Source organism: Tachypleus tridentatus, chromosome 12 (genome assembly GCF_004210375.1).
Source record: "Tachypleus tridentatus isolate NWPU-2018 chromosome 12, ASM421037v1, whole genome shotgun sequence".
Classification (NCBI taxonomy): domain Eukaryota; kingdom Metazoa; phylum Arthropoda; class Merostomata; order Xiphosura; family Limulidae; genus Tachypleus; species Tachypleus tridentatus.
Genome location: NC_134836.1, coordinates 24,308,766 through 24,323,841, shown reverse-complemented (window position 1 = coordinate 24,323,841; position 15,076 = coordinate 24,308,766). Strand labels below are relative to the sequence as shown.

The following is a 15,076-nucleotide window of genomic DNA, read 5'->3' as shown; positions in this document are numbered from 1 at the left end:
CCCATCAGTCATCCTGGCAAGTTATGATAATTACAATTATGCTGCAGAAAGTTCTTTACACTTTTTATTACTGTACTTTTTCTCTTACTGCTGTAGACTAGATGTGAAAATTGGATTTAATGTTATTTATGTTTTTAATTCAAAAATTAAACTTTGCCTTGATTTCCTTTTATAAATTTTACTTTAACTTTTTACCAGATTTTTGATGCAGATAGCCTCATTGCTTTGCACCATAAAACACCAACCCAACCAACTCTACAGGTTTAGGGAAGTTGTAATTAGTTATATGTCGTGTAGGGAAAATACAGTATTTTATTTTTCATATGGCTAAAAAATGTTAAATGCTTTTATAAAAAAAGGTAGATTTTTTATTACATATTTTGGCACGTGTTAAAACTTTTTCTAAAGTAAATTAGCTTTATTTTTGTCTTCATTAAAAGATGAACACAGCATTAATCACATTAGAGTTCAACACAATAATAGTATTTTTGCCACTGTTTAAAGGTTCACTTATCTTAATCTATAGCAAATGTAATACATTTTAATGCAGTGTCTCATTTTAAAACTAACTAGAATAAGAATCAACTTCAACTTCTTTCCCTGTAAGTTATGTTTGAAAGCAAAACAGATGTGGTAGCTTAGCTCTCTATACCCTCATTCTCTCATTTCAGATTCACTGCATTCCCTTTAGGTCATCAGTGATAACATATTAGTCATTGCAACTTACCATTAAAACTATTAAAAAATTAATATATGTGCTACAGTTTGAGCAATCCCCAGTTAATATTGATATCTAACTGTGAAATTTTATTGTACCACTCTCCTTTATTAACTGAAAAAAGTAAGGTACCACATTTTGACAGCTGATTTCTCTAAATCTAAAACACCAGCTGTTTTTTAATGTGATGTTTATATCTATTCAGAAACTCAAAAATAGAGAATATTTAGCATTTTTAAAAACGATTTGGCTGAAGGTTTGTAAAAAAGAATCCTTTGACATTCTCCAGCTTTTTTCTATCAGTTAACATCTGCTTATGGTTTTACTATCTAAAAATAGTAACACAAAATGGTATTGTGTTAATTGAGAAATAATTCAAACAAAAAAAGTAAGAGATATAAATGATGTTTAAATAAATGTGTGCATTTAAGTTAATTTTATCATGTTTTTATTGCATAAATAGACCATAACAAGGAAAATATAATTCTTTAGCTAATTACCAATTACAAATATTTTGTATTGTTTTTTTATCCCTTAGGGTCATCTAGGCCTAGTGCTAGCATACTGCCTTCCTCAGTGTAAGGTGAGGTTTATCACTGTACTTGTATTTGTAATGCATCATATGTCTTCATTTTATCAAGACATTTATAGTTGATTATTTCTAAATCTACTGAAATGTGTTTTCTGTTTAATTTTTTTTTTTACAATAGACTAAAAAATAACTCAAATTTTCATGATTTTCTTCTTTTATAATGGATGTGGTGTATTTGTCAATATCAATGTATGTAACCAAAACTCTTTCACTGTCTATTAAATGGCACCACAAACAAAAATCCATAAAAACATCTTGATTATTCATCATTTAGACAATTAGAAAAATATATCTACAGTATGTGGGACTACCATTTCTTTATGATAGAGCATAATTTTAAATAAAAGTATTTGACTCTCGATAAGAACACGACTTTCATTAGGACTGTATGTGAGGGTTTAGTTCATTTGTACATGTAGTACTGATAAACTGGAGTTCTTAAAACCTGATATGTTTTCAATAAGTTGTACCACTTTAATTGATGACCATTTTCAGCCCTGTATCTTGAAGCAACCAGTTGCATGTGACTAAAGAGCAATATCCAAACATTTTTCCCACATACTACTTCCCAGAAAAATCTTTTTTTACAAAGTATTCATTTTTCTTATTTTTTTTAATGAGGTATGAATATTACAATTAAATAAACAGCTGCTCATTATGTGACATTTTTGCCAGTATTTTTAATTGGGATATAAAAAGCTGCAATATATATATATATATAAAGTAAAAAATCATCATGGCTTTAAAGATTAAGTTATGGGAAGCTAAGTATTATTTAAATATCTTATTAATTCACTTCTTTTCATAATATAATAGTTTATTCATTAAAATGTATTTAAGAAATGATTACATTCTTTGTTATCTTATTAGTAGTCAATGAAAAGCAGCATTTGGGTATATACTGCTAAAACAACATGAGTAAAGGTGAAAATTTCTAAAATATACCATATAGCTTTCAACCAGTGTAATGATAAGCTGTGTAGAAAATTAGCAGCAGTGCTAAAACAGCTATAGACTATTAAAAATAGAACTGTTATTGAAGACTTGAGATTATCTTCTAGTTTTTAACCTCTTAGTTTTGGAGTTTTAAGTTCTGAATACAAAAGAAAAAATGATAAGTTAAAAGAAAGTTATTTTGTGAGGATAGCCACTGCAACTATGTAACAACTAATATTAGATTTAGCTGTTCTAAAATCATCTCTCTATCTCACCTTACTAGAAAAAGACATTGATATAATGAAGAATATCTGTATTTTGTGTTATTGTTTTAAATTTTTGATCATTATTTTTGCTTTTAAAATAATTTATTTATTGTCTGCTCCAGTATATGTTAATTTGTTCACTTTCTTCCTAATAACAGGTTGTTCTTGTTGAAAATAAAGAAGCATCGTTGACACGTGCTCGCTCTCGTGTGGAAACCTTAGGTCTTCAAAATGTAACTTTCTATCAGGTGAGCTGTCTCCTGAGTTTCAAGGATTTACTTACAGAACTTTTGAAAGTAGGTAAACTTTTTAAGGTGTTCAAACATTAATATCACTGAGGTATGCACTAGTATTATTTTATTTTTTGAATTTATAAAATATAATTTTTGTTTATGTAAAACCTTCACGTATTTCTTCATATTTTCAGTGTAATTTAGGTTACTACAATGGTCAGTTTGACATTGGTGTTTGTCTTCATGCATGTGGTGTTGCAACAGACTTGGTAATTAAGAAATGTGTGGAAAAACTTGCTGCTTTTGTATGTTGTCCCTGTTGCTATGGTTTCATTCATGACACTCATCTTGTTCATTACCCACGCAGCAAGAAGGTTGCCCAGACTGAAATCAGTCATAAGGTGAGAAAAAGTTAAAGTAGTATTTACAAGATGACAAACAATTTAAGATAGATATTTTTTATTATATCCAGTTTTTTTACCTAATGCATTTTTCAAGTGAACATAACACTGTAAGTTGTGGTATGAGTTTTTGTCTTCTCCTGTTTTTGATTTATTACAGAGAGTTTTATTTCAGCTCCATTACTTATGGTTCATCTACATCTGGTATGGGCATATTTATTGTAAAAAAGATGTTACTGCTATGTTTTCTGTATCCTTTTTCAACCAGTAAACATCACCATATCTGAAAAGTGAATACTTAACCGTGCATTAGTCTTCTGTGGTCTTGACAGACCCAAGATATTTTGTATAACATTGTCACCAACAGATTTGAGCACGTACATGTTTCTTATTCTAAGTAGTTTTAGTATTCTGGTAGTTTGTGTTAAATTATTAGATGATAGAAAAGAAACAAGTTGTAATATTCAATGTTCATTTTATTTTTATTAATAAAGGAAAATATTTTGAGTGTTTTTTTTTTTTCTGAAATAATAGTTCATTACCATTATGTGAATAATTTAAAATTTTTTATTATGGTGTTCACTGGAACTGTTGAAGAGTGACTGTGGAATGTATTTCTAGAAGAGTAAGGCAGGGTTAAAACCTTTTAAAATGTGAATAGTAATTTTTGAACAACTTAAAATTAATTTACTGGTATATCTCTTGGTATTTAATTAACAAAAGGTATACATCATTTAAACCATAATTATTTATTATTGCAAAATATCTTTCAGTGGTAAATAATTATGTTTTTAATGGTGTTTATGTTTATTAATGCTTTATTAATTTGTAAGAAGTATAATCTGGTATATAATATAGGCTTACCTACACTGTTATACTTGTGACTGTTAATTTGAAAGCTATTTTCCATACATGCTTATACAGTAGCAATACTGTATAGAGTTAATGATGCCAGCTCACATTATTGAAACAAACGTTTTTGATAAGTCTTATATATAAAGCTAAGTTTGTATCTGTTTGTTCACATCTTCCAGCCATCTATTCCTTGTAAATTTCAACATTTCTTGATTAATGAGCTCCAAACTTAACACAGTGATACAGTATGCCTTTTCTTTCAGTACTGAGACCTTCATGTAATTTTATTGTGCTTGTATTGTTTATTTGATTTACAAAAAAAAAAAAAAAAAGCATAATTTCCTATCCTTGTTACAAATGAGTTTATATTTAACCTGTTCAATGGACAGATACTCCATCTAGTATTATGTAAAGTATCAGAACTGACATAAATAAATGCTATATGTATATATCTTACTCATGTATGAAACAAAGATCTTATATTTCATGAATTACAGCTGTTTACAGTGGCAGGTTTAAGGGAGACAATGGGGGGCAGTTGCCTCTCTTCGTTGATGTGGCATGAGGCTGGTGCACTCCTTTTAAATGGTGATGCTGCTTATGCGTCCTTTTTTCTAATGAAACAAAATGGTTTATTATTGTTTATCAAAATACACCATACAGGCTTCAATGACTTGAGTTACATTTACACTGGATTTTTACATCAAAATATTGGATGTCTGAGCAATCTAACAATCCATATCAAATGAATCACACAAACAATAGCACATTTATAAAGTATGTAAAAGAAAGTATTTGTGTTGGCATGTTTTTCATACAACCTCATTGTGAAGTTATTGTAAGGTTTTGAACAATGACCTCATGACTGTGTTGTGCAGTACCAATGGTGTAATGGTCATTATGGAATAAGAAGATAGGAACTGGAAAATAAAACCAAGTAAAAAGATTCATAGTTGAACCTTTTGTGTAAGTAAATTAAGTAAGTTTACATGTGGAATAAGCCAGTTATGCTTCTCTATTCTACAATAGTTTTCACAGCTAATATGCAATTTATGTTTTTGTACACAGTGACATTGGTTCTCCTAATACAAACTTTGCCTCTTTAGATTTGTTGTGGATCCACTGCTGGGTATTTATGTACATGTAAAATAACCAAAAACTTTGTTAACATCATCCAAAGACCAAACTTCATGTGAGCTCTTGTAATTTGTAAAATAATTTCCAAAGCAATTACTTTACAAAAACAAAAATGTATCAAAACTCATGAAGGACATTTATTACTTTTCCCTGGCATACAAATTCATTATTAAATTACATTATTTTAAGGCATTAATACCATTTAAAGTCAAGCATAAGAAGTTAAAATTTGAAACTCTTTGAGGTGAAAATAAGCAACAAACCTTTACAAAATCTACATATATCTAGTTTTATTTTGTAGATTGAAAACATATCTGTGCATATGAGAAGTTTAACAATTTACAACATTTCAGTTTAATTTACAATGGCACGTAAAATTATGGTTAACAGTTTGGATTTTTTTAAATTTAGTTTATTCAAGATAAACGTTCACAAAATTTTCATGCAAAGAACATTTTAAAATTCAATACTTTAATTATAATTTTATTTGCTAAGTAACGTGATTGTAGAGACCAAAACTTAACACTATCATTTTTCACCTATGAAAACACAAAATATACTGCACTGGGGTAGAAGGGCTACAAATACCTTATGGTAACCACTGAATTATTTAGAACCAAAATATTTTTTTAATAACCTTACATTTTATTATTAAGGAAAAACCACTGTATTGTATAGCTGAAACTATACCATTATGCAGCAATCTCAGAAGTGATAATATGAAAACTATCTTTTAGAAGCTTTAACCTGTAACTTCACTGTTAAGCTAATTACACAATTTTATAGCCTACTTTGTTGAAAGAAGTTTATGAATGAAAATAATTAACTTGATAAAATTGATTCAAATCAAAGGTGCTTATATAAATATTATTTTGTGGCATTTGTTTATAATGTTAAATTTTTAATCAAATCCAGTTTATGACCTCATAAAGAAAGTTAAGTTCACATTTCTTAACATTACATCATCAAGAGTGAATTACAAGACATGACAGGTATCATACATGTATCCTTTTTTGTAGTCGGCAAGGTAACCTGTGTATTGGTTAGAATAAGGTGTAAAAAAGAACACAGTATATTAAACTGAGATAGTGAGTAACATGGTGTGATCACCTTATAAACGCTAACTTGTACAAGGTGGCCCATAAGTCCCTATCCATCAATATATCTTATGTATCCAGTGTATCTGTGTGCTGTCCCTCATTCTCGCTGCATAATATTATGCGACACCATGTTCTGTGAGACATTTTTAAGTGTAAATGGGCTTACATCGGCCATATTTCTCTGAAAAAAAAAAAAAATTTATAATACATACGTAATTGAATATAACATAACAACATATGGATGTTGAATCCCTTACAAGTAATTTTCAGTTTACTTACCTATTGTTAATACTATATTAATTTGTTTAACACATAAAACTTCAAGTTTTGTAACTTATTGTAATTTAACACTTTCAATATTTCAGGAATATATATTGTTGTGTCATGCTGCTGATGAAACTGAGGTTGATACGCCATCTGCTGAGCAAGGTGTGTCTAGCTTCTAATTATCATTACAATATTGCTTGTGATACTTCAATAATTAAACAAGTTTTTATTAAAATTAAATAATTACTTATAAAAAGCTGAAGGTGAAAAGACACTCTAAACCTGGAGATTGACTACATGTCTTTCATTGACCTATCTAAGGTTACAAGACATTCCCACCTCTGTTCATATGTTGTTGTTTTTTTACTACTTTATGGTCAAATTTAACACTAATCTACCTAATTATATGAAGTTTATCACATTTATTACTCATATTTTATGTCATTATGAATTGGTTGAAGGGCAATGTCTAACAAAATTTTATGAAGAAAAGCCATTAAGTGGAAAGAGAAGTCAGAGTCTGTTTAATGTCTGTAATATTTTTTATAATGGACTTTTACATACATAAATTTGAAATTTTGCTTCATTGGTTCCTAGCAATTTTAACCTTGTGCATACATGTTGATCAGTTTTACAAATCTAGTAACAATGATGTTACCACAAAACTAGTCATATTGCAACTCTGAATGTACTAAGTTTATCTTAATGAAACTGGGCAACTTTCTAATAAATAATGTATGATGCATAAAGGATCAGTAAGTATTTGTCTGTGAACTTATGAAGCCCTTACTGAGTGAATGAGCAACAGGTAGTTTTCATACCAAGATTAATATTTTCATTGAAAATTATATTTTATCTTTTATTTTGTCCTTAACACTAACTGTAGTAAAATTAAAAAATATGAAACAAAAACAAAAATACCTCTTCATTGTTTTCTAAGATAGTTTCAGGCCTGTAACCTTATCATAACTGCTTTAGTTTAATTTCATCATTGTATTGTTCTTTGAACCATGTCTAATTAGTGTAAAAAAAACAATAAATCACCTGACAAGAGCTTATGGTAAGTCCCCTTCTCTCACAGCAGTAGGTCTAAGGTCTACGGATTTACAACACTAAAATCAGGGGTTCAATTCCCCTTGGTAGACTCAGCAGATAACTCATTGTGGCTTTGCTGTAAGAACACACACACATGCACATGTGCTTATTGTAAACAAATTATTGATTTACATCACATGGCAGTAGCCTGTATTGATTAGTAAAAATGATGTCATGAGTATATTTATTTAACCTTGCATACTTCTAATTCTTACATTTTAGTTACCTTTGTTCAAAATAAATAAATAAATAAATATATATATATATATAAACTTAAATGAAAAAACAATACATTTAGCATGTAACTACAGTAGACTATTTATATTCGGAAACATAATGTTATAGAACTACGATTTTTCACAAGGTGAATAATGTAACATCCAAGTATGCATTTTAAAACATGAAAAATATATTAGGCACTGTAACATAATCTTCCAGAATTGCTATAATTTTATTGGTTTTTTAAATAAACTATAAATAGGTTTAAAATTCTGTTAACTGCTCATAGAAAAAAAAACATGATGACAAGAAACTTCTTGTAATAAAAATATAGAAGATTGTTGTTTTCGGTACAGTTGCTGAATGCATCATAAATGTTTAATTTTCAGTTATAAGATTACTAATTCATTTGTTTTAGGAAAATATTGTATGGGTCTAGTGGATACAGACAGGGCATTTTATGCAAAGGAGCATGACTACACTGTTACTTTGTCTACACTTCAACCACCATCATGTACACCAAAAAACAATTTACTGATTGGAGTACCTGCCACCTGGTGAAAGTCAGCTTGGATGCAGAAGCTGATTAGCTTTTAACAACCTCAAGCATTTCATCAGAACTAGTTTATATAACTCACATAAAAAATATAAAAAGTACCCTCATATGAATAATCTTTCTATATGTATAGTTTATGTTGGATTTTCTTAAATAAGGTTTTCAGACCTTTTCTGCATATTTTTATCTTTTTAATGAATAATATTTAATTATTATGACCTTAAATCAGTGATTTTGAGCCAGTGTTGGAATATTTTGACTGTTCCTTGTTGGTAACCTTGTTTTATTGAACTGTAGATTGTTATACTGCTCAAGGTACAGTAAAGTAATGGATTAATAGTTTTGTTTTGAATCACTTATTGATCATAAGTATTTTTTTAAAACAGGTACAATATTTCAATCACTGGTAAATCTGTGAACAATAATATTGTTATCAACTTTGTAAACACAAAGAAATGAAAACCAAATAAGCACTTTTTCATATCCTACAGATAGGAAGATTAAGTTAAATTTCCCTTTTGAAGTCTTAAACGAAAAATTTGCTTTCTACAGAGAAGGACCTGGCGTGGCCTGGTTGGTTAAGGCATATGACTCATAATCCAAGGTCTCTAAAACATTGTTCATAGCTTCTTTTATGCAAACTCAAAGGAATTAACATAAACAGTTTTATGTGGACGCCTCATGCAATTGGTACAGTTGCATCAAGCATCATTTTATGCTAATTACTTAAGCTAATATCATGTGATGCTAAACTTTAATTAAGTTAATTTCATAAAATTTAGTAAGCTTGTATTGAAAAGTTGGCAATGATGATTAATGGATCAAAACCATCCACCCATGTAATTATTTTGAAAACTTGAGCAAGAAAGTGCTAATTTAGTTTGCTTGGCCTAACCAATACTTGTGTATCTACATGTTCTTTCATTTTATAGTTTTGCTCATATAATTTATCCATATTTAAATCAAATTACAACAACTAAAAACAGTCAACTTCTACTCTTTAGTGAAACTGTAGTAAAAATGTTAGACCAGTAGCTCACGTAACTTTTGCATAGGCGTGCACAGACATTTCTGATAAAGTTGAACAGTTTATTGTTGAATAACATTGCATGTGTGGCTTATATTTACATCAGATGAAGTATTATTAAATTTACATATTCTTTATTACATAAAATTTATTTATTTTATTTATTGCATAAAATGTATTTATTTATTTAGATGATTTATTTATCAAAATTATTTTAAAACATTGGGATTGTACATAATCTGGATCTAAAGGTGTAAAAGGCAGTAGAAGTACTGTAGAGGTCATCATTACACTATACAATATTTTCACCACCAACACAGCTGTGTGTATGTAGGGTTATTTGTGTTCTTTACGCTATACAATATGGCTGGCTGATTTTCATAAGTGGGTAGAGAGGAGGGAGTGACTTGTGCTCAAATATGGCAACCAACGAGAGTTTATTAAATAACAACAAGACCTAAAGAGAGAGAGAGAAATATCAATGAAAAAGAGAGGATAAAAGACAGAGAAGGAAGAAAGAATAGTAGAATGGAAGGTAAAGGAGAGACTAGAATTAGAGAGAGAAAGTGTACAGTATTTGGAAGATCATAAGAATACCAGAAATATTTAGTATATAAACCCAATGTCTGAAGCAGAAAATGAAAGATTCAGACAACAGAGAAGATACTTCAGTCAAGTAGCAGTTAAGTGCCAGCAACTGAAGAGTTTCTGAGGCCTACAAGAAGAAACCATGACAACCCATATGATAAATTTTCCCATCGTTTCTTGCTCAAGCCCTCTGTAAGTAACTTATTGCTACATTTTCTAGAATTGAATAATGTAGTAAAATCAATATAGTGTAAATGTTATGAAAAGGAACAATCTGTTTGTTTATTCCAATATATTTAACAAGTTGATTGTAAGAAAATATTGTTGCAAAGTATATTAAAAGTGTTTCAATGTTTGAATCTTTGTCTCAGAGTCAGATTTTTTGCTTTAACTGTAAACTTCCACAAATTAGTGCTTCTGTGCTCCACTCACCACTGCATTTTTCAACCTAATATAAATAAATTATGACTGGTAGTAATAGTCAAAACTCCAATGGCTAGCCTATTAGACTGCCTGTCACAATAGTACTAACAGAATACCAGACTCAAGTGATGAGGTTGTCTCACAAGCTAATTGTGGGACACCTATGTGCAAAAGAAATGGCAGACAGAATGGCAAGCAACTTTCAGGAGTCATTGGAGATGTAACCAAATTCAGCAGGTCATATGACATTTGCTAAAGAACAATATCGAAAAGGAAGGTAGTACTGGGTGAAATGCCTCTCATTGGATAGCTGTTCGGCAAAACAGTTGTGGACTTGATCAGACCACTAGCATCACTATCTGACTAATGTAACTGGTATGTGCTGATAACACATTATCTAGAAGCCAAAACACTGCCAAAGATAGAGTTAGAGAGAGTAGCAGAAGCCCTCCTGGAAATGTTCTGTAAGTAGGCTTTCCAAATGAAGGGAAACAAAGTAACAAAGGGACCCAGTTTACCTCAAACTGATGCATGAAGTGTGCAGACTTATCAGCACTAGGCAGCTGTTTATCACCATTCACCTTCCCAAATGTAATGAAATTTCTTCAAGAGTCAGTGAAATCTTAAAGAACATGTCATAGAATATGTGCCAGAAGAGACCATGTGACTGAGAAAGGTATTTACAGACAATATTTTATGCTTACTAATGAGTCCCACAAGCAAGGAATGTGACCCTTTGAGTTAATGCATTAAAGAAAGCACAAGGTCTGACTATGCAAGTATTGAAAGTTCTATGGACAGAAGAAGAAAAGTCAAGTGATGAACATGCATATACCTGTATGTGTTAAACCTCAGAAACCAACTGGAGGAGATCTGTCAACTCACTCAAAAAAGGCTGTGTGCAGCTCAAGGTATGAAGGCCTTGGAGCAATGTCTCAAGGTCAACAAAAGGTCTTGTTTCTGCTACCCACAGACAGCAACAAACTTGCCCTGCAATGAAAAGGACCTTTTAAAGTACAGAAACTTGTTAACAGGATGAACTGTAATGTAAAAGTGGGTGGGAAGACCAAGATCTACTGCAATCATCTGTTGAAGAGGTACTTTGAGGTGGAAGATTACTTAATGATCTACTGAATCATAGATGGACATTGCAGGTGTGGCTGTTATAGATGCAGAACCAGAAGGTGGTGACTTTGCCAAAGAAGATAAATACTTACTGGATCTAAGACTGCTTTGTTGTGATGGGATATAGAAATCAACATGTGTAAAGAATTGACTGGCAAGCAGAAGAAAGAGCTAAAGGATCTAATGGTCCAGTATGTAAAAGTCTTCACAGATAGTCTGGTCAAGACAGAACTTGTTCAACACAAGATCGAGATCACAACCAAGAATCCAGTCAAGAAAGGAACTAATTATCCAGACATACCATTAGCCCTGTGCATATATCCAGAGGTGCAAAATAGACAATGCAAGGGTCACAGGATTGGCATTGTGCCTCCAGAATTACCAGTTTTGTATTGAAACCATTAATGATATTGCAAATTGGTGCAGACTGTATGATTAGACTTTATGCATGAACTAAAAACAGTGTTTATATACAGTATAAAAAGATACTGTAAATATTTTCCTGAAGAAATGCTTATGACAGTTCCATAGAAATCTAATCTGAAAGTTATGATTTAGGAAGTTACTTTAGTGTGTGTTAAAGTTGGTTATTTTTAGAAGTGATCATCTATCACAGGTTTGTTTAAATAATCATAAATCATACATTGTTGTGAATTAGTGATTGATGTAGTATTGTATAATTTTACTAGAACCTTCTGTTTTCTGATTGTTTTAACTGTGCATCATAGCATCTGTTGTAAGTGTAGCATTCTAGTCCTCTGTAGGGATAAGTGTCCAAAATGTAGTTTGAATTAGTTCAATAGATATAGTTAAGTTAGTTCTATACTGCATAATTGTGAGTTTACTCATAAAGAGTGTATAGTGTTGATTTTTCAAGGTGATATGAATACAGATAGTATTGTAAAAACAGAATAAAGAAGAACAATTTGTCTTAGTTTGTACTCTATAAAGTTACTGAACCAGTTTGAGTATACTTAATGAAAAAAAAGAATTACTTGAAGCTCTGGATACATCAGTGGTAACCAAGAGGGTAATGAACACTTGTATGTATGTATGACGTGTTTCAATGTATTATTTTAAATCAATTGTATGCTGTTTAGTTTCTTTAAATTTATTTCTAACAAGTCAGATACCCACTGCAAAAAATCCAACCCAAATATGATAACCTTACATGGACTTGCTAATTTTTTTGGTTGTACTTTGTTACTGAAGGCTAAACCTTTGATGTAGTAACTGTTATATAATACATATGTATTTCCTGCTCATAAACCAATAACATATTCGAATGGGTCAATTCCCAGTATACATTCTTCTTCAATATGAATTTACACACACAACATGAGGTGTAGAAAAGTTTCCTACAGTAGGAATAACTTCCAGTTTTATTCATGCTGGAACATTATGTCCATTTGCTGTTTGCAACAATGCATCTGTTTTCTTCATTTCAATTCCACCTTTAATTACCAAATTGGACTGATTTATTGTAGCTGCAGTCCCATTGTTGATCAATATACTGCAACATTTCCCTTCATTAAGCCCATGGAAATGTCATCTGATTTCTTTAAATAATTATCTTCTTATCTCACTTTGAACAGATAGTCTTCTCATGTGAATTTTCTTTCATAGTTCCAACTATTTCTTGTTTTGCAATGTCTGGATATTTCTGTTTTTTTCTTTTACCTCATTGGCTTGAAGACTTATCTTTAGGGTGTTGTCTCCTCTTATTAAGAACTGTTGGTTGCTCAGAGCATTGGCTGAAATGGCCAAATTTATTATGTCTATAAAAGTTCCATTTTTCCAAAATCCTCTGAGAGGATTTTTAAATTTCTACAGTCTTTTTGTCTGCAGTTCTTGGCAATATATCCTCTTAAGTCACTCTTGAAAAACCTTGTATCTGGGGTTTACTTCCTCCATTTCATGCATCTAGTTGTTTTTCTATGCCATTATTAAAGAGAGTTGATGTTTCAATATTACCCAGTATAGTGATACCATAACTTCTAGATAGTGACTGCAGTAGCATATTTAATAGATTCGTTTCCATTTTTAACTGGGCATCTTTTTTTAAAGATGTATGCATACTTTGCTTCAACATTATTGTGTTATGTCATCTATTAATCACTTGTACACTAACAAATCCACCATTTCTCAGGGAGCAACTGGGTTACATGATTGGGTAAGTGTTTCCAAATCTTCTACAAGTTAAGCTGAGATTGATTTTTTCTACCATTCCTTAATATTGAGCTTTGCTGCTAATTCTTCCTTATGTGTTACATTGAACCTGTTTAATAGCTATCATGACTTTACCTGGAAGGTTACTTCATGTTGTTAAAACTGGTCTTTTTAAATGGACAACAAGTTTAATAACTTAATGTTCACCATTCCATCACTATCTCTGGAAATAATTTTGAACTGAACCTGAAATGCCTCTCATGGTACCTTTTTGGCCATAGTCCATTGGTTTCTAAATTTGGATGTATTGTTGAACTGACTAACTAAATCCTGGAAATGGCTTTGATGGTGACACAGCTGGAATTTTCCAGGAAGGGTCTACAATCACAAATGGCACAGCAGTAGTGGCAGTAGGTGTAGACCAAATAGTTTCTCATGACCCACAATTTATACATTTTGGGTAAATAGAGAAACATAGATACACTAGCTAGTTTAATCTTTGTATTTGTTGATACATTTTACAAATTTTTTATTCTGCCATTTGTTTTATTTTCTGCCTCATTGATTTCTTTATGTACTTCATTAATTTTGTTATTATAGACTTTTCATTATTTGCTAATATCTTCCTGTAAATTTTCAATGTTATTGGTCAGTACCTGTACATTTCAAATTGCTTCACCAAAGTTGTTTTGAATCAGATTTATTTTTAATAATTTAAATATCACGTCTCTGTTTTATTTGTTCTATTCATTTCTTTTCTTACATTTTTTATTTTCTTTTACATGTTTATGTATATATACGTATATATATTATTGATATTCTCTTAACTGTTTCATTATCATTTGTAAAGTATTAATCTAACTTCATGATTCCGTTACCATCTGGAAATTTAGACAAAGTTCTGTTTTTATTTTATCAAAATGATCATATTTCTGACACAATTATTGTAATATATTCTATCGTTAAATGGTTTCTCTCAGATTATTCAATAAAAATAACTTAATATCAATAAATTATTTCTTCTTGATTTTTACTGCTTGTCATTTTCACTTGTTGTTGTAGGCCTAAATACAGAAATATTTTAACAGAAATTATAAAACCAGTATTAAACACACCTAACTCACAAATAAACGTATTTACATAATTTCCTAACTGAGTAAGTAACCGAATTAAAGTGATAACTCACTTCTGATACTGCTCTGAATCACTCACTCACTATTTAATACTTTAAGCTATTACTCATATTCGTATTATAATTGAGTTCTATTCTTCACATTAATTTTTCAGATTATAGCGTCATGCTTTTTCTAGCAAATTAAACTATAGAAAATATAGCATATATATATGTAAAAACGGCTGGTTTGGGTTG

The 15,076-nt window shown here is 30.5% G+C and overlaps 1 protein-coding gene across 6 annotated transcripts in view; it reads left to right on the top strand.

Moving 5' to 3' along the window:
* The window catches only part of LOC143235232 (glutathione S-transferase C-terminal domain-containing protein), a 66,882-nt gene extending 58,168 nt beyond the window's left edge, over positions 1-8,714 (top strand). For all 6 annotated transcript variants that reach the window (XM_076473189.1, XM_076473190.1, XM_076473191.1 and 3 more), the window contains 5 exons: positions 1,257-1,301; positions 2,671-2,760; positions 2,940-3,146; positions 6,604-6,667; positions 8,238-8,714. In XM_076473189.1, coding sequence (XP_076329304.1) covers positions 1,257-1,301; positions 2,671-2,760; positions 2,940-3,146; positions 6,604-6,667; positions 8,238-8,380 — 549 coding nt within the window. In that variant the 3' untranslated portion in view covers positions 8,381-8,714. The remainder of the gene's footprint in view (positions 1-1,256; positions 1,302-2,670; positions 2,761-2,939; positions 3,147-6,603; positions 6,668-8,237) is intronic.
* Positions 8,715-15,076: the final 6,362 nt, after the last annotated feature.